At 39.6% G+C, this 24,116-nt stretch overlaps 1 protein-coding gene across 11 annotated transcripts in view; it reads left to right on the top strand.

The window, feature by feature from the left end:
* Positions 1 to 24,116, top strand: part of KLHL3 (kelch like family member 3) — a 382,736-nt gene that overhangs the window by 331,237 nt on the left and 27,383 nt on the right. For all 11 annotated transcript variants that reach the window (XM_077138539.1, XM_077138537.1, XM_077138538.1 and 8 more), the window contains 2 exons: positions 22,111 to 22,228; positions 22,632 to 22,829. In XM_077138539.1, the coding sequence (XP_076994654.1) occupies positions 22,111 to 22,228; positions 22,632 to 22,829 (316 nt within the window). The remainder of the gene's footprint in view (positions 1 to 22,110; positions 22,229 to 22,631; positions 22,830 to 24,116) is intronic.

The raw sequence follows: 24,116 nt of genomic DNA, 5'->3' as shown, positions 1-24,116 counted from the left end.
GTGAGGGAGCAACCAGGGCAAGGAATGGATGAGCATAAGAGGGGATCCCATGATTGAGCTTCTACTCAGGGTTCAGGCTGCTTCAGTTCTCTGTAAGTCCCCTCCTTCTCTGGTCTTCAGGTCCCTTATCTACAGAATGAAGGATGCTGTACTAGATGATCTCTCAAGTAGTTTCTAGCTTGGTTTTCCAGTAATCCTCTTGGGATTCCAGTATGCTGTTTTTTGGGGGAAGGTCCCAGCCAAAACCCAGCAGGAAAGGTGGGAGGAGAGGGGTGAGTCATGTTGACTTGGTGACTACACTGTTGGCAGCTCCCAGGAATTATTTAGGCCTTTTCTCTGTTCCTTTCTTTATCTTTTCAGCCAGCTGCCATGCTACTTGCCTACTGCTCCCAGGAAGGGTTTCATGTGGGTAGAGAAGCATGTTATTGTCCAAGATCAGATGTTGGGATTCTCTGAAGTCTGCAGTTCCTCCTCCCCACTCGCAGTCATTGAGAGTATAGGGTTGTACACAGTGGGTGCAGTGTGACTGGATGTTATAAATGTCACAAATAATCACACCAGTGGCTCACCTTTATTGAGTGCTTATTCTTTGCCAAGCAGTGAGCCGAGGTTATCACAGATCTTATTTAATTCTCTCAACAACTCTACAGGTAGGGACAGTTATTATCCCAGTTCTGCAAATGAGGTTCAGAGAGGTTGTGACTTGCCCAAGGTCAACAAAATTAATGGGGTAGAACCAGGTTTTAATCTGAATCTTTCTCAAGCTCCAGATTTGTTCTCTGAACCCATACCATCCTTTGAATACCTGAGAGTGGAAACCTGTCTGCCTCCTGTTGCTTAGTGCTGGTTAGAAGATGCAGCCGAGAGAAGGCCTTGGATTGGCTGGCCATTTGCCTTACTGCATATTGATGACTTTTGTTTTATTTTGTTGAACTATTGTATCGAGACTTCATGTTTTTCACAATGAAAATAATGTAGCTTTTTAAATTATAAAAGCACATGCTCATTGTAAACTACAATACAAAATTAAAAGAATATTGCAATTTTAAAATAAGAAAGTAAAAACCACCTGACGTCTCTCCATCCAGGGACAATTATTGCAACCATTTTGGTGCGGTTTCTTCCAGGCTTATTTCTGTGTACAAATCTATCACAGACAAAAATGTACACTTATAGATAAATAGGATCTTGCTGTACAGATTGAAATCTTCCCCCAGCCCCACTCATCTATATGTTATTAACCACTTTATGTGTTGGCAGAGATCAGCATTTAAATTGTAATAGGTACATAAATTCAGTTGGTATTCAATTGGATTTATGTACCACCATTTATTTAACAATCTTCTGTTGATGGGATTTGCAGTAATTTACAGTTTTTTGATATAAGTACTTTTGTGTCAAATATCCTTCTGTGTACATCTGTGTGTATTTATGCAGTATCTCCTTGGGATAAATTTTTAGAAATGGGAAAGATATATGCATTTAATACCTTAGAAAGAGTGCTTCCAAGAAGATTGTATCTTTTTACACTCTCTCTACTAGTATAGGAGGGCATTTTGTTTTCACACATTTCACACATTTCATAATAGGTATGAAACATATAAATATCTGACAATTTGAAAGATAGTATCTTGCTTTGGTTTGTGTTTATTTAATTATGAATTGGATTAATCTTGTTTTCATATCATTATTGGCATTTGTATTTCTTTTTTTTGGGGGGGGAATTCTCAGTTCATGTCCTTTGCCCATTTCTCTAGTGTACATTTTTAATTAATGGCGTTTTTATTTTTTTGTATGTTGTATGGTGGGGGTCACATTTCATTCTTTTGCCATATGACTGTCCCATTATTGTGGCACCATTTGTTGAATTTTTTGGGGGGGGGGTTGAGTGGGGGGTAGTACATGGGCTGGGTCTCCTGCCCCCGTGGCAGATGAGAATTCTACCACTGAACTACTTTTGCACCCCTATTAATGGCTTTTAAGGGCTCTCTTTACACAAAGAAGTTGGGCATTTATTGTATGTATTTCAAATATTTGGGTTATCATGTTCTTAATGACTCTATAAGAGTTCTTTACATATTCTGGATATGTCTTTTTAAATAAGTACTTTTAATTGTGGTAAAATACACATAAAATAAAAAGCCTTTTAACTATTTTAAGTGGGTAATCCTTTGGCCATAAGTATATAGATAATACTGTGTAACCGTCAGTTACACTATGTGTATCTATTTCCAGGCTACATTTTTTAATTTTTTTGTTTTTTTGGCATGGACAGGCTCCGGGAATCGAACCTGGGTCTCTGGCATGGCAGGCAAGAATTCTGCCACTGAGCCACTGTTGCCCTCCAGACTACTTTTATCATCCTGGAATAGGACTCATACTCATTTAGTAATAACTCCCTATTTCCTTCTCTCCCCATCCCTGGTTACCACTATTCTACTTTCTGTCTCTATAAATTTGCTTATTCTAAGTATTTCATATATGAGAAGTCATATAATATTTGTGCTTTTATGTCTGGCTTATTTCACTCAACTTGATGCCTTCAAGATCCATCCATGTTGTAGTATTTCACTTCTTTTTTTTGGCTGAATAATATTCCATGCTCTAAATATACCACGTTTTCTTTATCCATTCATATGTTGATGAATACTTGGGTTGCTTCCACCTTTTGGCTTTTGTGATGAATACTTGGCTGTGACAAACATTGGTTTTCAGATGCTTGAGTCCCTACTTTCAATTCTGGGTATAGCCCTAGAAGTGGGATTGCTGGATCATATGAGTATTCTATGTTTAACCAAACTGTTTTCAATAGTGGCTGTACCAATTTATATTTCCACCAACAATGTATGAGGGTTCTTGTTTCTCTGCATCCTTGCCAAAACTTGCTTTCAGTTATTGAAATAACCATCCTAGTTGGGTGTGAAGTGGTATTTCGTTGTAGTTTTAATGCGCATTTTTTAGTGGTTAATGATGCTGAGAATCTTTTCATATGCTTATTGGCCATTGAATATCTTCTTTGGAGAAATGTCTCTTCAGATCTTTGACCCATTTTAAAAATTGGGTTGTTTGTCTTTTGCTGTTGAGTTTAGGAGTTCTTTATATATTCTGGATGTTAAACCCTGTTAAACTCTCATCCTATGCATGGTTTCCAAATGTTTTCTCCCATTTTGTAGATTGTCTTTTCACTTACTTGATAACTTTAATATATAGCAGTTTTTAATTTTGATGATGTCTATTTTATCTAATTTTTATTTTGTTGCTTGTGCTTTGGGTATAAAAATCCTGAAGATATTTGACAGTGTTTTCTTGTAAGTTTTAAGTATTTGCTTTTTTTTTTTTCACATGGGCAGGTACCAGGAATTGAACCCGGGTCTCCGGCATGGCGGGTGAGAACTCTGCCTGCTGAGCCATCATGGCCTACGCTTAAATATTTGCTTTTATATTTAGGTCATTGATATATTTTGCATTAATTTTTGCATGTGGTGAGAGATAGGGGTCCACATTCATTTTTTTTTTGCATGCGAATTTCCAGTTGACTGAACATCATTTGCTGAAGAGACTATTCTTCCCCATTAAATGGATTTGGCACCCTTGTTAAAAATCAACTGGCTATAGATGTGTGGATTTATCTCTTGTTTGTCAATTCCATTCCACTGGTCTCCATGTCTATTCTTATGTCACTACCACAGTGTTTTAATTACTGTAGCTTTGTAGTATATTTTGAAATCAGGAAGTGTGAGTCCCCCAATTTTGTTCTTTTTCAAAATGGTTTTGGTTATTCAGGACCCCTTATAATTCCATATGAATTTGAGGATCAGCTTTTCCAGCTGGAATTTTGACAGGGATTACATTGAATTTGTAGATGTCTTTAGATAGTATAGATGTCTTAACAATATTAAAGTCTTCTAATCCATGAACATTGATATCTTTCCATTGACTTAGGTCTTCCTTAATTTCTTTCATTAATGTTTTGTGGTTTTCAGTGTACATGTCCTTCACCTCTTTAGTTAAATTTATTCGAAGCTATTTTATTTTAGATGCTATTATAAATGGAATTGTTTTCTTGATTTCTTTTTTAGATTGTTCATTACTGGTGTATAGAAATCCAGCTGACTTATGTGTGTGTTTCCTTTGCATCGTACTAATTTGCTAATTTCATATATTAGTTCTAGTAGCTTTCTTGTGGATTCTTTGGGATTTCTTATATATGTATAGGATCATGTAATCTGTGAATAGTGATTATTTCTTTTTCTTCTTCTTCCTTTTCAATTTAGATGCCTTTTATTTTTTTCCTTGCCTGATTACTCTGGTTAGAACGTCTGATACAATGTTCAATAACAGTGGTGACAGTGCGCACCCTTGTCTTGTTCTAGTTCCTACTTTGTCTTTCACCACTTAGTATGATATTTTTTCTGTGGGTTTTTCATAAATGCCCTTTGTCATGTTGAGAGAGTTCTCTTTAATTCCTAGTTTTCTGAGTGGTTTTTTTTTTTTTTTTATCATGAAAGAATGTTGGATTTTGTCAAATGCCCTTTCTGAGATAGGCTCATGGATATCAATTGAGATAACCATGTTTTCCCCCCCCTTTCATTCTATTAATGTGTAATGTATTACATTGATTGAGTTCCTTATGTAGAACCATCCTTGTACCCCTGGAATAAATCTCACTTAGTCATGGTATGTAGCCCTTTTAATATACTATTGGGTTCACTTTGCCAATATTTTGTTGAATATTTTTGTTATCTCTTTTTATAAAGAATGTTGGTCGGTAATTTTCTTTTCTTGTGCTGTCTTTATCTGGTTTTAGTATTGGGGTAAGGCTAAGAATGAGTTAGGAAGTAACCCCTCTTCTATTTTTTGGAAAAATTGGAGAAGAGTTGGTATTAAATCTTTAAATGTTTGGTAGAATTCAGCAGTGAAACATCAAGTCCTGGACTTTTCTTTGTTGGGAGTTTTTAAATTACTGATTCAATCTCTTTACTTGTGCAGTTCGGTTGAGATTTTCATTTCTTCTTACTATATGAATGTTTCTAGGAATTTGATCAATTCATCTAGGTTTTCTAATTTGTTGACAGATAATTGTTCATAGTACGCTTGTTATCTTTTTGTTTCTGTAAGATTAACAGTAATGTCCCCACTTTCACATCTGATTTTAATTGTTTGTGTCCTGTCTCTCTTTTTCTTTGTCAATTTGAACTAAAGGTTTGATCTTTTTGGAAAGCCACCTTTTGGTTTCATTCATTGTCTCTATTGATTTCCTTTCCTCTATTTCATTTATGTCTGCTCCAATCTTTATGGTTTCCTTCTTTCTAACTTTGGGTGTAATTTGCTCTTCCTTTCCTAATCCTAAATTGTGAAGTTAAGATATTAATTTTTTATCTTTATTCATTTTTAATATAGGCATTTAGAGCTGTTTTCCCTGTGAACACTGCCTTTGTTGTATGTCTTAAGTTTGAGTATGTTGCATTTTCATTTTCATTTTTTCAAGATATTTCCTAATTTCCCTTTGATTTCTTCTTTGATTCATTGGTTGTTTAGTAGTGTGTTGTTTAATTTCCACATATTATAAATTTTCCAGTTTTCCTTCTGTTATTGATTTCTAGTTTTATTTTGTTGTGGTCTGAGAAGATTCTTTGCATGATTTCAATACTTTAAACATTTTTAAGACTTGATTTTAACATATGTCTATCCTGGAAAATGTTCACATACACTTGAGGAGAATGTGTACTCTGCTGTTGTTAGGTGGAGTGTTCTATGTACATCATTTGGTCTAATTGGTTAATAGTTCAAATGTTCTATTTTCTTGTTGATCTCCTGTATGGATGTTCTATCAATTATTGAAAGTGGTGTATTGAAGACTCCAGCTATTATTGTGAAACTGTTTATTTCTCCCTTCGATTTTGTCAATTTTTGCTTCATATATTTTACAGCTCTGTTGTGAGGTGCATATATGTTTATAATCATTATATCTTTTTGCTGAATTGAAATTTTATCAATATATAATGTCCTTTGTGTCTACTATAATCTTCTTTTTGACATAAAGTCTATTTTTTCTGACAAAATTGTAGAGCCATTCCTGCTCTCTTTGATTACTCTTTGCATGAATTATCTTCCTCCACTTTACTTTCTTTTCTTTTCTTTTTTTTTTTCTGGATAGGTAATATTTTAATGTAGTATTTTTTAAATTTTTTTATTTTTTTATTAATGGAAAGAAAGAAAAAAAACAAAAAAAAAGAAATTAACACAACATTTAGAAATCATACCGTTCTACATATGCACTCAGTAATTCTTAACATCATCACATAGATGCATGATCATCGTTTCTTAGTACATTTGCATCGGTTTAGAGGAATAGCAACACAACAGAAAAAGATATAAAATGTTAATATAGAGAAAAGAAATAAAAGTAGTAATAATAGTAAAAAACAACAACAAAAAAACCCTATAGCTCAGATGCAGCTTCATTCAGTGTTTTAACATGATTACTTTACAATTAGGTATTATTGTGCTGTCCATTTTTGAGTTTTTGTATCTAGTCCTGTTGCATAGTCTGTATCCCTTCCGCTCCAATTACCCATTATCTTACCCTGTTTCTAACTCCTGCTGGACTCTGTTACCAATGACATATTTCAAGTTTATTCTCGAATGTCCGTTCACATCAGTGGGACCATACAGTATTTGTCCTTTAGTTTTTGGCTGGACTCACTCAGCATAATATTCTCTAGGTCCATCCATGCTATTACGTGCTTCATAAGTTTATCTTGTCTTAAAGCTGCATAATATTCCATCGTATGTATATACCACAGTTTATTTAGCCATTCTTCTGTTGATGGACATTTTGGCTGTTTCCATCTCTTTGCAATTGTAAATAACGCTGCTATAAACATTGGTGTGCAAATGTCCGTTTGTGTCTTTGCCCTTAAGTCCTTTGAGTAGATACCTAGCAATGGTATTGCTGGGTCGTATGGCAATTCTATATTCAGCTTTTTGAGGAACGGCCAAACTGCCTTCCACAGTGGTTGCACCATTTGACATTCCCACCAACAGTGGATAAGTGTGCCTCTTTCTCCGCATCCTCTCCAGCACTTGTCATTTTCTGTTTTGTTGATAATGGCCATTCTGGTGGGTGTGAGATGATATCTCATTGTGGTTTTGATTTGCATTTCTCTAATGGCCAGGGACATTGAGCATCTCTTCATGTGCCTTTTGGCCATTTGTATTTCCTCTTCTGGTAGGTGTCTGTTCAAGTCTTTTTCCCATTTTGTAATTGGGTTGGCTGTCTTTTTGTTGTTCAGTTGAACAATCTCTTTATATATTCTGGATACTAGACCTTTATCTGATATGTTGTTTCCAAATATTATCTCCTATTGTGTAGGCTGTCTTTCTACTTTCTTGATGAAGTTCTTTGATACACAAAAGTGTTTAATTTTGAGGAGCTCCCATTTATTTCTTTCTTTCTTCAGTGCTCTTGCTTTAGGTTTAAGGTCCATAAAACCACCTCCAGTTGTAAGATTCATAAGATATCTCCCTACATTTTCCTCTAACTGTTTTATGGTCTTAGACCTAATGTTTAGATCTTTGATCCATTTTGAGTTAACTTTTGTATAAGGTGTGAGATGCAGGTCTTCTTTCATTCTTTTACATATGGATATCCACTTCTCTAGGCACCATTTATTGAAGAGACTGTTCTGTCCCAGGTGAGTTGGCTTGACTGCCTTATCAAAGATCAAATGCCCATAGATGAGAGGGTCTATATCTGAGCACTCTATTCGATTCCATTGGTCGATATATCTATCTTTATGCCAATACCATGCTGTTTTGACCACTGTGGCTTCATAATATGCCTTAAAGTCCAGCATCGCAAGACCTCCAGCTTCGTTTTTTTCCCTCAAGATGTTTTTAGCAATTCGGGGCACCCTGCCCTTCCAGATAAATTTGCTTATTGGTTTTTCTAATTCTGAAAAATAAGTTGTTGGGATTTTGATTGGTATTGCATTGAATCTGTAGATCAGTTTAGGTAGGATTGACATCTTAATTATATTTAGTCTTCCAATCCATGAACATGGTATGCCCTTCCATCTATTTAGGTCTTCTGTGATTTCTTTTAGCAGTTTTTTGTAGTTTTCTTTATATAGGTTTTTTGTCTCTTTGGTTAAATTTATTCCTAGGTATTTTATTCTTTTAGTTGCGATTGTAAATGGGATTCGTTTCTTGATTTCCCCCTCAGCTTGTTCATTACTAGTGTATAGAAATGCTACAGATTTTTGAATGTTGATCTTGTAGCCTGCTACTTTGCTGTACTCATTTATTAGCTCTAGTAGTTTTGTTGTGGATTTTTCCGGGTTTTCGACGTATAGTATCATATCGTCTGCAAACAGTGATAGTTTTACTTCTTCCTTTCCAATTTTGATGCCTTGTATTTCTTTTTCTTGTCTAACTGCTTTGGCTAGAACTTCTAACACAATGTTGAATAATAGTGGTGATAGTGGACATCCTTGTCGTGTTCCTGATCTTAGGGGGAAAGTTTTCAATTTTTCCCCATTGAGGATGATATTAGCTGTGGGTTTTTCATATATTCCCTCTATCATTTTAAGGAAGTTCCCTTGTATTCCTACCTTTTGAAGTGTTTTCAACAGGAAAGGATGTTGAATCTTGTCAAATGCCTTCTCTGCATCAATTGAGATGATCATGTGATTTTTCTGCTTTGATTTGTTGATGTGGTGTATTACATTAATTGATTTTCTTATGTTGAACCATCCTTGCATACCTGGGATGAATCCTACTTGGTCATGATGTATAATTCTTTTAATGTGTTGTTGGATACGATTTGCTAGAATTTTATTGAGGAGTTTTGCATCTATATTCATTAGAGATATTGGCCTGTAGTTTTCTTTTTTTGTAATATCTTTGCCTGGTTTTGGTATGAGGGTGATGTTGGCTTCATAGAATGAATTAGGTAGTTTTCCCTCCACTTCGATTATTTTGAAGAGTTTGAGGAGAGTTGGTACTAATTCCTTCTGGAATGTTTGGTAGAATTCACATGTGAAGCCATCTGGTCCTGGACTTTTCTTTTTAGGGAGCTTTTGAATGACTAAATCAATCCCTTTACTTGTGATTGGTTTGTTGAGATCATCTATGTCTTCTTGAGTCAAAGTTGGTTGTTCATGTCTTTCCAGGAACCCATCCATTTCATCTTAATTGTTGTATTTATTAACGTAAAGTTGTTCATAGTATCCTGTTATTACCTCCTTTATTTCTGTGAGGTCAGTAGTTATGTCTCCTCTTCCATTTCTGATCTTATTTATTTGCATCCTCTCTCTTCTTCTTTTTGTCAATCTTGCTAAGGGCCCATCAATCTTATCGATTTTCTCATAGAACCAACTTCTGGTCTTATTGATTTTCTCTATTGTGTTCATGTTTTCAATTTCATTTATTTCTGCTCTAATCTTTGTTATTTCTTTCCTTTTGCTTGCTTTGGGATTAGTCTGCTGTTCTTTCTCCAGTTCTTCCAAGTGGACAGTTAATTCCTGCATTTTTGCCTTTTCTTCTTTTCTGATAAAGGCGTTTAGGGCAATAAATTTCCCTCTTAGCAGTGCCTTTGCTGTGTTCCATAAGTTTTGATATGTTGTGTTTTCATTTTCATTCGCCTCTAGGTATTTACTAATTTCTCTTGCAATTTCTTCTTTGACCCACTTGTTGTTTAAGAGTGTGTTGTTGAGCCTCCATGTATTTGTGAATTTTCTGGCATTCCGCCTATTATTGATTTCCAACTTCATTCCTTTATGATCCGAGAAAGTGTTGTGTATAATTTCAATCTTTTTAAATTTGTTAAGACTTGCTTTGTGACCCAGCATATGGTCTATCTTTGAGAATGATCCATGAGCACTTGAAAAAAAGGTGTATCCTGCTGTTGTGGGATGTAATGTCCTATAGATGTCTGTTAAGTCTAGCTCATTTATAGTAATATTCAGATTCTCTATTTCTTTATTGATCCTCTGTCTAGATGTTCTGTCCATTGATGAGAGTGGTGAATTGAAGTCTCCAACTATTATGGTATATGTGTCTATTTCCCTTTTCAGTGTTTGCAGTGTATTCCTCACGTATTTTGGGGCATTCTGGTTCTGTGCATAAATATTTATGATTGTTATGTCTTCTTGTTTAATTGTTCCTTTTATTAGTAGATAGTGTCCTTCTTTGTCTCTTTTAACTGTTTTACATTTGAAGTCTAATTTGTTGGATATTAGTATAGCCACTCCTGCTCTTTTCTGGTTGTTATTTGCATGAAATATCTTTTCCCAACCTCTCACTTTCAACCTATATTTATCTTTGGGTCTAAGATGTGTTTCCTGTAGACAGCATATGAAGGATCCTGTTTTTTAATCCATTCTGCCAGTCTCTGTCTTTTGATTGGGGAATTCAGTCCATTAACATTTAGAGTTATTACTGTTTGGATAATATTTTCCTCTACCATGTTGTCTTTTGTATTATATATATTATATCTGACTTTCCTTCTTTCTACACTCTTCTCCATATCTCTCTCTTCTGTCTTTTTGTATCTGACTCTAGTGCTCCCTTTAGTATTTCTTGCAGAGCTGGTCTCTTGGTCACAAATTCTCTCAGTGACTTTTTGTCTGAGAATGTTTTAATTTCTCCCTCATTTTTGAAGGACAATTTTGCTGGATATCGGAGTCTTGGTTGGCAGTTTTTCTCTTTTAGTAATTTAAATATATCATCCCACTGTCTTCTAGCCTCCATGGTTTCTGCTGAGAAATCTACACATAGTCTTATTGGGTTTCCCTTGTATGTGATGGATTGCTTCTCTCTCGCCGCTTTCAAGATCCTCTCTTTCTCTTTGACCTCTGACATTCTAACTAATAAGTGTCTTGGGGAACGCCTATTTGGGTCTAATCTCTTTGGGGTGCACTGCACTTCTTGGATCTGTAATTTTAGGTCTTTCATAAGAGTTGGGAAATTTTCAGTGATAATTTCTTCCATTAGTTTTTCTCCTCCTTTTCCCTTCTCTTCTCCTTCTGGGACACCCACAACACATATATTTGTGCGGTTCATATTGTCCTTGAGTTCCCTGATACCCTGTTCGAATTTTTCCATTCTTTTCCGGATAGTTTCTGTTTCTTTTTGGAATTCAGATGTTGTATCCTCCAAATCACTAATTCTATCTTCTGTCTCTTTAAATCTATCATTGTAGGTATCCATTGTTTTTTCCATCTTTTCTACTTTATCCTTCACTTCCATAAGCTCTGTGATTTGTTTTTTCAGTTTTTCTATTTCTTCTTTATGTTCAGCCCATGTCTTCTTCATGTCCTCCCTCAATTTATTGATTTCGTTTTTGAAGAGGTTTTCCATTTCTGTTTGTATATTCAGCATTAGTTGTTTCGGCTCCTGTATCTCTTTTCAACTATTGGTTTGTTCCTTTGACTGGGCCATATTTTCAATTTTCTGAGTGTGATCCGTTATCTTCTGCTGGCGTCTGGGCATTTAGTCAGATTTCCCTGAGTGTTGGACCCCACAGGTTGTAAGATTTTTCTGTGAAATCTCTGGGTTCTGTTTTTCTTATCCTGCCCAGTAGGTGGCGCTCGTGGCACACGTTTGTCTACGGGATCCACCAGTAAAAGTTGCTGTGGGTCCTTTAACTCTGGAAAACTCTCGCCGTAGGGGAGGTTTGGCAGCCGAAGTGTCTTGGAAGAGTGCCAGCTGGCCCGGGGGTCCGAACGCGGGGCGGGTCGCCGGCCGCCGCAGCACGTGAGAGCGCCCGACCAAATTTCCTAGTCGGCCCGGGGCGCCAAGCGTGGCGGAAGGGCGCCAGCTGTCGCAGCCTGGGAGAGTGCACTGTTCCCAGGTGGACCGGGGAGTCACGTGTTTGGAAGGGACCCCCTGGTCACCCTTCTCCGCAGTCTGGGGATTTCTGACCCAACTCTTTCAGTTGGTCCGGGGGGCCTCGCATGGTGGGGACTCCAGCCGCCGCGGCCTGAGGGGACCGCCTGCCCAATTCTGCCAGCTGGCCTGGGAAGGAGGAAGGGAGGGACTCCGGCCGCTTGCCGTCCCGCCCAGGAAAGCCCGCGTCCCTCGGTGTTCTCACCGGAGCTGGTTCTCCCAGACAGTCAGCCGTTCCAGGATGGGATACGCTGTCTGTTTGATCTCCGTCGTGGCTCCGGGAGCTGCTCTGTATTGTCTCCACTCCCCCAGTAGCTGTTCTGGAGGAGGAAAGGTGAGGGCGGCAAGGCTGTCGAGGCCTGTGGCGGAGGAGCCGGTGCAGGCGGAAGAGGGCACCATTGTGGCTGGAGAGCCGCCGGAGCAGGAGGGGGAAGAGAGGGGAGAAAGAGGGCGGGCGGGTCGGCTGCTGCGGGGCGTGGGCGCCGCGCGGCGGGCCGGCGGAGAAAGATCCACTTTACTTTCAACCTGTTCGTTTCTTTGTACCTAAAATGAGTCTCTTGTAAACAGCATATTGATGGATCATGCTTTTTCATCTAGTCTACTAATATTCCTTTTAATAGGGGAGTTTTATCCATGGCATTTAAGGTAAAGACTAAGAAGGAAGTACTTACTTCTGCATTTTAGTTGTTTTCCATATGTCTTATGTGTGTTTTGTTACTCAGCTACTCCATTACTGCCGTTGTAAAATGTAGTTGCTAGATATGTCTTTTATCAGATATATATTTTGCAAGTATTTTCTCCTAATCTGTGTTTTGTCTTTTCATATTCTTAGCAGTGTCTTTGGAAGAAGAGAAATTTTAAATTTTAATGGTGTCCAACTTACAAATTTTTTCTGTTATGGTATATATGTTTTGTGTTCTACCTAAAAAATCTTTCCAAATCTAAGGTCTCAAAGATTTTCCCCTATTCTTTTTTCTAGGAGTTTTAAAGCTTTAGGTTTTACATTTAGTCTTGTGATCAATTTGGAGGTGATATTTTTACGTGGTATGTGAGGTAAGAGTCAAACTTCATTTATTTTGCACATGGATATCCAGTTATTCCACACCACTTATTAGAAAGATTGTACTTTTCCCATTGTTTTACCTCAACACCTTTGTTGTAAAAAAATCGACTTTCTCTGTCTCTGTTTCTATCTCTTGACTTTATTCTAATTCACTGATCTATTTGTCTATCTTTACAACAATACCATATTGTCTTACTAGCTTTATAGTAAGTTTTGAAATCAGATAGTGTGAGTCCTCCAATTTTGTTTTTTTTCTTCAAGGTTGTTTTGCCTATTTTAGCTCTTCTGCATTTCCATATCAATTTTAAAATCAACTTGTCAGTTTCTACAAAAAAAGCCAATGGGGATTTTGATTGGAATTGTGTTGACTCTGTAGACCAGTTAGGGGAATCACAGCTTAAGAATACTGAATAAAATATTTTTTCCCTGAACATAGTATATCTCTTTGTTTAGGTCATCCTTAGCTTTTCTTAGCAATGCGTTATAGTTTCCAGTATATGGATCTTGCACATCTTTTATTAGATTTCTCTCTAAATATTTCATGGTTTCTGAAACTATTGTAAATGGTATTGTTTGTTTAAACTCCAATTTCAGTAATTTATTGCTAATATGTAGAAATGGACTTGATGAGAAAGATTACTTAGTGAAGAAGAGGTCAGGTTGGTGATGGCCTCACTGGTTTCTAATAAGCTGGACAGGGGCTCTAGGAGATTACTGTGTGACTAGGATGACACTACAGGCAGGTATTTAGGGTTCTCTTTTGGAATATTAGCTTCCGCACTAAACAGTAGGTTCCATGACAGCAGATGTTATTCATCTGTGTCCTTGGTACACAGCCTAGATCCTGGCAGAGGGTAGACTATAGCAAAAACTTTCACAAATGAAAGAAGCATATTTTTAAAGAAGAAATAAGTTAATGGAGATTTAGTTCTGACCTTTTCTTATTGCCCCTAATTTTTTCTCCAATGCTTGTCAGCATTCATACATGTGTAGTGAGGATTATGTCCTACTTTAGCTCTTCCTTGTATTACTATTATAGATCCTAGAATGTTTGCTTCAGCCCACAAGTCCAATATTAAATGAATCCAGTTTTCATTCCTGGGACATTAGAAGGGTTGTGAGATGCTTAGACTAAAACAAAAACACAGCAGTAAACCATAAATTATTATGCATGCATTAATTCATTAATTTATTAATACATCCATCTATTACACATTTATAGAGAAGTCCCTAAGTGTCAGACCCTGGGCTAGGTGCCCCAAGGGACTCCCGTTCTTGGGGGAGGGAGGTGGCTGTAAAAACACAGTTGCAATGCAGAATGTAAGCACCACCATGGAAGGATAAGTAAGCTGTTCTTGGAGCACAGGGAGAGGTGAGGGGTCAGGGGAAGCTTTTTAAAGGACCTGAGATCTGAGCTGGGTCTCCAAGGCCAAATAGAAGTTGCCTTTGTGGATGAACATCCAAATTGGTTTAGATGACTGTGGGAGGGAACTGGCCCACACACCTTGGTGGTGTAAACTAAGTGTAATTTGTACTTTGTGCCTTGTTTTTACCCTGGGTTATTGTCTTTATCACCAAGGCATTGATGACAATACAAGTAGTATTGTTATTAACAGTAGTAATTACAACTAATCACTAAGCAACTTCCCTGAACACTTTAGGTACATTATCTTATTTTATTTTCATAATAATTCTGGAAGGTTTAATGTTGGAGAACACTGGGATTCAGTGAAATTGAGTGAACTCGCCCAGGGCTTCACAGCTCTTAAATTGAGTGTGAGGAATTGAATGCAGGTCTGGAAGACTCAGAGCTTAGCTTTGAACCACCGCACAATTCTAACCTCCACCGTGTTGATAATAACTCAATTATAGAGTACTTCTCATGTGCCAAGCACTGAGAATGGGGGTTATCTCATCGTTGTTATTAACTGCGTTTGGCAGATGAGGAAATAAGGTCTTGCTTATGTCTCCTACTCATTTTGTATTAGGTAACTATTGCTGCATTACAAATTATCCAAATTATCCTAACTTTGGTGACTTGAAACAACACACATTTACTGGTCTCATTTTTTGGGGGGTCAGTTATCCTAGATTGCTTAGCTGGGTTTTCCTGGCTCAGGGCCTCTCATAAAGTTGCAGTCAAGCGGTTGGTTGGGGCTGCAGTCATTCCAAGGCTCCTTTGAGGAAAGATCTGATTCTAAGCTCATTCACGGGGTTGCTGGCACAGGCCTCAATTTCTTGCCACTGGGCTTCTCCATAGGCTGCCTGAATGTCCTCATGACATAGCAGGTGGCTTTCCCAAGAGCAAGAGAATGAAAGAGTGCATCTAAGACAGAAGCTGCAGCCTTTTTATAACCTGATATCGGAAGTAATATCCCGTCACTTTTACTGTATTTTATTTGTTAGAAGTTAGTCACTTAGTCTAGTATACACTCAAAGGGATGGGAAACTTGATTCAAGTTTCAAGTTTTGAGTGGAGACATATCAAAGAATTCATGGACATATCTTTAAGACACAGCAAATGGTTGTGCTGAGGTCTGAATCCAGAATAATGAACCCCAGAGCCTGTTATCTTAACTATCCTTTTATATTGCCTCAAAATTTCATGAAACATTTATGCAGAAAGAAACCTGATTCTTGCCCTTTGGATACTTTTAATTTTAAGATGTCATTCTGAGAAAATAAGATAGAAATATATAAATGGCCAAATGAGTGGAAGAAGAGGAGAAATTAGGAGATAATTGTGTATGTTGGAGGATTATCCACAGGAAGTCCAAGGACAGACTTGTTTGGGCATTCACGAACTCAGTCCAGATAGGCTTTCTAATGGAGCAAACTTTCAGAAACAAACTGATGAAGAGGAATTTACACTGTTCTCAGCAATGAATGTGTTGGCTGGCCAAGTCTCTTCCCTGAAAGGAATATGACTCTGTTTCAAGATAGCTAATAAAGGTGGTGGTGTTTTTGTCCTGAGCTGTATATGCACAGATCATACTGACACATTCAAGATGGAACAGCTAATAGCTTAATCTTGGCTCCCACACATTCACCACCCAGCACTTTTCCTGAGGCTGGGTTGCCATGGACAACCAGAGACTGTCTCCCAGTCACTCAGAACACTCCCACATTACCCTGTTCCACAGATGGCAGCATAGAAACAAGGTTCCAGGAATATGAAAATGAACCCCTTGGAAATGTACTGAACCTGGCATTCTTCATTGACATTCCAGTTCATTTGGCATCTCTATTAAACTCTTTACAAATGATGTGGAAAAGCCATTTTGGCTGAAAGTGGGCAGCTTCCTCTTGAGTTGTGCGGTCCTGCTTTCAGTAGATGGTGCTGTAAGCAGAGACTCTTGGCAGGTGGATGGGATGAACTCTCACGTGGGCAGGCACTGCCCCTCTTCCATCTTGGCTCTGTCCTGGCACACAACTTGGGGTCCTGAAAAAAACCCCATTGACAGCCCTGGAATTAGTTGCAATCACCCTCCCATTCACGGGTTCATAAGTGTCCTTTTCTAACCTTTACTGGGAGTCTGTTTTTTTTTTTTTTTTAGCAACTGTTTTAAATAATAATTACAGGAGATCTAACAGGAGAAGCTAATGTTTATTTAGCATGTGCTACTGACAAAACACTGTCCTAAGTGCTTAAGATCATTTAAGCCTCCTGATGCCCATTTGAGAAACATCTTATTATCTGGTGTTACAAATGATAAAAATGAGGCTTAGCAAGATTAAGTGGCAGCCATACAGCTATTAAATGACCAGGCTGATATTTGAGCCCAGGTATGTCTGAGCCTCAAATCCATCTTTTCCCAACTGTGTTGGTTTGAAATGATGTCTGTACCCTAGAAAAGCCATGTTTTAATCCTAATCCCATTTTGTAAAGGCAGCAGTTTCTTCTAATCCCTATTCAGTATTGTATGATTGAAACTGTAATTAGATCATCTACCTGGAGATGTGATTTAATTAAGAGTGGTTGTTAAGCTGGATTAGATAGAGGCATGTCTCCACCCATTTGGGTGGGTCTTGATTAGTTTCTGGAGTCCTATAAAAGAGGAAACGTTTTGAAGAAAGAAAGAGATTCAGAGAGAGCAGAGAATGCTGCAGCACCATGAAGCAGAGTCCATGAGCCAGCAACCTTTGGAGACAACGAAGGAAAATGCTTCCTGGGGAGCTTCATGAAACCGGAAGCCAGGAGAGAAAGCTAGCAGATGACCATGTTTACCATGTGCCCTTCCAGCTGCAAGAGAATCCCTGACTGTGTTTGCCATGTGCCTTCTCACTTGAGAGAGAAACCCTTTTATCAGTCTTCTTGAACCAAGGTATCTCTCCCTGGATGCCTTAGATTGAATGTTTCTATAGACTTGTTTTAATTGGGACATTTTCTCAGCCTTAGAACTGTAAACTAGCAACTTATTGAATTCCCCCTTTTAAAAGCCATTCTGTTTCTGGTAAGTTGCATTCCAGCAGCTAGCAAACTAGAACACCAATTCTTTCTCCCTCTTTCTGGGTCCCAACTTATGTTGCCTGGTTCGCAGCCCCCAGTGACTCTGCACTTGGCTCTTAGTACTTGCTTAGAGTCCCCGTTGCTCAGGAACCTGCCTGGACACGTCTTCCGGCTCAACCTCGACATGCTCCTTCGGATGAGTTTTTGGTGTTAGCCCTGCGGCCCCACGCACCAGGGTAAGAGAGACTCTCGCTTCCTGCCCTGGCCCGAGGGACCGACTGGCTGGGCCTGCCTTCTGCCCAGCACACCGGTCATGGAAGAGGGTTTGGATACACACTCTACTCTGGGCCAATGAAAAAAAGTGTCCAGAGCCTGGGTTGCTCCTCTACTGTGATTTTTAGCCTCAGTGGAGACTCTAAGTACTTCCGTGGTCCTGAGGCCAGAGTTAAGACTTTGGTCTGCACGTGGGCCAGACAGCTGTGCTCTCTTCACAGACTGCTCCTCTGTCTGGCCAGACTCTGCCACCTAATCATCTATATACAAGAGACAGCATTACATATATATATATTTAAAAATCATCTTGTATGCTGGGAGTGAAGTTTCCTTCCTAAGGAATCAGGTAGCCTTCCTGGCCTCACTAACCTCTCTAAAGTAAATGACCACTTGACCTTACAAAATGAGAACATTTTCCTTGGGAGGTAGGTGTCTAATAACCATCCCTATCCCCATAGTCGAGTTAGGCTTACCCATCTTCTCTCAACCAGAACTCTCCATGCACCAGAACTTCTGCAACCTTCAACACAGGGACAACTGAGATTTGAGATCAGAACCCTGAGATACCTTGCCAGTCTCCTCAATATGTTGCAATTCTTGTGAGCAATTGCATTATTTTCAGTCCAGCATCGTTGTTAGCCTAGAACCAGTTCTTTAGTAGTTTATTGTGATTCCCAGATGACAGTTCTTACTCAGCATTACCTGGAAGGAGAAATTTTAAAAATAGTGGTAATTGAATAAGCTGATTTGAGCCAGTAATTTCTGTTAAAGACATCACAGATATTTATTAAATTGGGATTTAGAGATTTATTAAATTGGGATTTAGAGGTGTTGAGGAAGAAAGAAATATGCATATGAAACTCCCTGTGTCTGTGTTTCTGGAAATGAAAAATGAAAGCTTGCAGGAGATAATTGTCCAAGTTTGTTCTTGTTCTGATATCCTATAGTCTTAAGTACCTAGATGTTTATAATGTTGGAGTTGAAATAAATGTCTACTTTGGGAAGCTAATTTTTGCCTAATGGTTGCTAAGATCAGGTATCTATGGAAACAATCATCTGTTAGTATTCCAGATAGGAAATTTGTTCTTTTTACTCTGAATATTCAACACTGTGGTGAGTATAGTGGTCCTCAGATGATGGCTTCCTGAAAGACCTGCCATAAAAATCAGATTTCTTATGCTTATGATGGAGGCAGAGTGTACACTTGCTCCTCCCTGCTGCCTAAAGCTGCCTCCACATTTTCAGAAATTGATGTTCCTGTCTCACAAAGCCTCATAATTACTCTTTTCAGATTATTGTATAAGTTTTGAATAATAAAATTAGTATCTCATTTGTAGTTTTATGAGCTCAATAGCAAGGTTATTTTGAAAGCCTTGTCCTGTATTGTTTCTTTCTCCGAAATGCAGAAAGTATTTTGCATTTCTAGAATGCTGAGTCTGTGTAACTACAAAAATCCCTGGAGATGAGTGGTAGATTTTCTCCAAATGAATGTGTCCTCCCCTGTCGTGGTGGAAGACAGTTTCTGGGCCATGGTGAGGTACCCTGAAAACCTTGCCCTTTTTTTTTTTAATTTACAGAAGAAGCCAGATAGCTGTTACTATGAATATGTAACCTTTCTTCTGGTGACTTGAGTAAAAAGAATGGGGAAAGCTCTGTGTCTCATTTCATTTTGTTTTCCTCAGTGTCCCCGGGATTGTAATTTGGTGTTATAACGTGTCTCAACCAAAGAAAGTGACATTCCTGCCTGGTCTCTGTATTCTTGTTATTTAATTCCTTGCATATGCTTCTCACTTTGTTATTCATTCATTCTTTATTTCTTTCAAATAAATATTTGAGTACCCACTTTGTCCCTGGCACCATAGGCTCTGGGGTTATCCTGGTGACAGAGGCAGATGAATTCTGTGCCTTGGCAGGGTTCCCTGTCTAGGAGGGGAGACATATGAGTGAAAAGAAAGTTATAGCACAACCCGGAGCATGTTTTAATAGAACACAGGGTGTAAGGGAGCTCAGGGGAGGGACACGTATCTCAGACTTGGAAGTCAGAGAAATCCTCTCAGAGGAAGTAACATGTAAACTGAGACCCACAAAATAAGCATGTGTTCAAGCAGGGGGTCAAAAGTGGGGAAAGAGTGCTGCAAGAAGAGGGAATCATTGCAGAAAGAAAAACAAACTGGTTTTAATCTAACTCAACACCAAAAATAAGATGTCAGAGGAAACCCTCTCACTATTTTGCTTTCAGTTTAGCTTTCCTAGAAGAACAATGCAAGTTCTAGATGAGTTTATGAATGCAGGGCAAGCCATTCTGCCCAGAGGAGTAAATTGGATATTGTCTAAAATTCACCAACAGCCTGTGTTCATTAACATCCCCCACGAAGGGTTCATGGGTAGCCACATAAGAAAAGCATTGCAGATGGGAAGAACTGTAGAATTCAGCTTTTCTCTGAAAAAAGCTGCCCTTGACATAGCACAGTGGGCCATCTGAGCTGCATATTCAGGAAGGCCAAATGTAGAATGTTTATTTCTGGAAGCAGCAGTGACTCTGAGCTTGGACTGGGTGTCCTGGGTTCCTTCAGGATGCTTAAGAAGTCAGGACTGAATTCTGAGTATTTGAACACTGGTCACCCAAAGGCAACTGTGGACTAACTCTGAAGACCTGACCATCCACTGGGCAGTGTGGGAACCTGAATTTAGGATCATGGGGTATAAATAATTGATGTTGAGCCGCTGCTGCCACCCCAGATGGTGGGTGATGTTTGCCTGAAAGGTGTGTTCCTGTCACTCACACAGACTGTGAACATCACCTGTCTCCCCAAAAATACACTGTGGGGAAGCAAAGAGCACTCTGACAACTCAAAACAGCGATTGTTAATGACATGCCAGGAAATCCCTACGGGCCATGGGTTAAAAAGAGTGGTTCTCAAAGTATGAATCCCAGAACAGCAGCCTCCGCACCTGGAAACTTGTTAGAATGCACATTTTTGGGTCACACTCCAGACCTACCAAATCGGAAACTCTGGGAGTGAGATCAACAAGCCCTCCAGGTGATTCTGATCTAAAGTTTGAGCACTACTGAAATAAGACAGGTAACAGGTAATGAGAAAAACTTGTGGCTGATATTGGCCGGCAGTGACTTACACCTCTTTCACTCCCACTCAAGAGAGCATTTTGGGATGCCCGCAAGGGAGAACGATGACATTAAAAGGACAACCATTAATTTGCATGAGCTAATTAAAATATGTAAACTATTGTTAATTTTGGTACTTTGATTTTTATTAATACCAGGTAATGTGGGACAGAAGTCACAACAAAGGGACACTGCGATTAAGAATTGCAGTACCAAAAACAAACAAACAAACAATAATAAAAATAATAAAAAAAAAGAATTGCAGTACCACCAATCCAGCCAGAGTAGTGGCTTTCAATTTTATTTTGACCACATCCCATTGAAGGAGATACTTTTAAATTGCTACTCAGATGATACTGCCTGTGTGGACAACCGGAACGAAGCTATCATGAAATAATACGCTGACTATGACATTTTCCGTGCTATCTATTAAAAGTATGCTGGCAGCAATCCTATTGCTCACATGACCCACAAAGGAGATGTGAACTGCAGTTTAAAAAACAGGGATGTAGAGGACTGTGTTTACATGGACACCATCCCTAGAGCAGGAGAGGGGCTAGGCTGCCTCTCCTCTGTTAAGTAGACTTGGATTTCAGTTTCTCCTCCACTCCTCTTAGCTGTGTGACCTTAGGCAGTTTAAGTAAGTGTTCTGAGCTCTGCTTTCCTCCTCTGTCAGTGGGATGATAATATTTACCTCACAGAGTTGTGGTGACAAGGAAGTGAATGTCAACAACCTGCTTCACAAAGTGCCTAAGTAGTAGCTGCAGCTTTAATTGTGGTACTAATTCTTTAGCACTGTTTTTCAGAACATCTTCAGGTAGTTTTTTTTGTAGTAACCAGCAGAAAACAGTGGTTCCCAAGTTTTTTTATTTACTGTACTAAGCATCTCCTGCAGTGTAGGTATTCAGAGATAGTTTTTCAAGTAACTTTATCTTAAAAATGGATCCAAAATTCTATTTCAAAATATATTCAAGTTTGTTTTGATTTAAAGGGATGTAGGTCCCTTTCCCCCATCCAAACCATTGAAGGGTTGGGATTGAAGAAGATGCCCTGAGTAGTTTCTTGTACCTCCACCACAGCCCCAGCAGGGTTTGGGGGAAGCAGAGACCGTATGATGTGCCTCCCTGGGGAGATGATCTTTAGACTTGATTATTCGTGTGTTGGTGGCTAGGGGCACCATCTCTGTAAACCGGCATCTCCGCTCACCCACGGACCCCAGGCCATAAGTACGTAGACGGGCCAGGGGTTGGTCACCCAGCAGTTTGCGTGTTGGGGAAACCCACCTAATGTCCACTTGTCTTTCTGGAGGTCATGATTGTGGTCGGTGGCCAGGCGCCCAAGGCAATCCGCAGCGTGGAGTGCTATGATTTTGAGGAGGACCGGTGGGATCAGATTGCAGAGCTTCCTTCCAGGAGGTGCAGGGCAGGTGAGCGCTCTCTCCCAGCTCTGCAGGCTGCCTCTCATCAGTATTGGCTTTTCATGTACATTGCCGGAAGTCATGTGCTTCTCCTTGTGTCCCCAAACATTTGTGCTTTGCAGGCTTCCTTCCTTCCTCTTTGCCACCTGTGCAGTTTCTGGTTGCCCCTTCTAGAGTCAGGTCTTATGCACTTAGGGAGTTCCAGCAAATTAAATTATTTGCTTGAATCAAATGAAATTAGAAAGACAAATATGGAAATAAATCCAGTGAGCCTCATAATGCAGCTAAATATATGAAGTTTGAGATTATCTTCTGTGGGGAATCATTCATGTGCCTGCTTTGCTCTCCCCCATTGTTACCCATCAAGTAACCAGCCACCGGAAATGACCCGCCTTGATTTCCTGTGCCTCAGGTGTGGTGTTCATGGCTGGCCACGTGTACGCCGTGGGCGGGTTCAATGGCTCACTGCGTGTGCGCACAGTAGATGTGTACGACGGCGGGAAGGACCAGTGGACGTCCATTGCCAGCATGCAGGAGCGCCGCAGCACGCTGGGTGCCGCCGTGCTCAACGACTTGCTCTACGCGGTGGGAGGCTTTGATGGCAGTACCGGTAGGTCCAGTACAGGTTTGTAATCCCTGCCAGCCTGGGGTGCACCTTCCCTGCAACCTAATTTTGTTCTTCCAGTTCTTGGGCCCACCTTTGTGTGTCCTTGGCTACTACCCCAGAAACATACCCATCCTCCTTCTCACCCACCCTTGTAGTGCCAGAGCCAACGCCCATGAGCTGTAGGAAGGACCCTCCACTCGGAAGAGTCCCTTTTCTGCTTTCCAGTGTCTGGGAGCCTGTTTATTCAGAAGATGAGACTTAGAAGGAGAGCGTGGTGGGGCTCTTGGAATTCTAGTCTGAACCTGCTGGTGAACAGATGAGGGAACTGAAGTTCGACAGTGGGAAGAGACCTGGCTTAGTCCACACAGTCGGGTCAGGTCACTAGAGTCTTTGTCTAGTGCCCTTTCCACTGACTGCTGATGCTTTGCAAAACTATTCCACAGAAGGGGAGCGGCTCGTAGCCTACTGATTGTTAATCTAGCTTCAAAATGTGATGAAAAACTATTAGTGGACATGAACTTGGGAAGATTATCTCATCTTTCCTCTTATCTTCAGGTAGATATCTCCGTACACAGTAACTCTGTTAAACTAAGATGATATCCTTTGGCCTGCAGGGAGATGAAAAGTATATTATTTTTTTTACTTCTCTGAATTTTCATTTATGTTCTTACAAATTGGTGGCCTCTCCCAGCCTTCTCTTTGCCTCACTCACACAGTTCCAGGGTCTTTAGCCTTTCTGAAGACTGCCTGTAGTGAGTGGGACCTGGAAACAAAAGGGCAATGGATCACTGCTTATTATAGGAATTGCTGACTAAACTGTGGCTTAAACAAAGGAGGAATTTTGTTTTACTAACAAAAGTTGGCAGTTGAGGACTTGATCCAGTTGCTCAAGAATGTTGGGATGAGGTTCTTTAGTTAATATTCACTTGGTCTTTTCCTCGTGATCACAAGATGGCTGTAACAGCTCCAGTTAACACAACTGTGTTCTCAGTAGCAGGAAGTAGGAAGGAGTGGCACCTGTATCAGAAAAGCAAAGGCTGTTTTACAGGTCTCCATTAGACTTCTGCTTAGGTCTCATTGACCTGGTCACCCGTCTGGAAAGGCAGTTTTTTACCTAGTTGTTGAGAGATGCAACCTCAGGTTCAGTTGGAATCACAGTCTCCTGTTCTGTAGTTGGTTTAACAATTTGCATAGCAGGGTTCACTTACACCCCTATCCTCTCACAAGCCACTCTCTGAGGCAAGCCTGCATGTTCCCAGATAGATGCACTGCAGGTGGGGTTAAGGGAGT

The sequence above is a fragment of the Tamandua tetradactyla genome, chromosome 20 (genome assembly GCF_023851605.1).
Source record: "Tamandua tetradactyla isolate mTamTet1 chromosome 20, mTamTet1.pri, whole genome shotgun sequence".
NCBI classification, from domain to species: Eukaryota; Metazoa; Chordata; class Mammalia; order Pilosa; family Myrmecophagidae; genus Tamandua; species Tamandua tetradactyla.
Note: the sequence above shows the minus strand (reverse complement) of the source record. Positions and strands in the feature narration are given on the sequence as shown.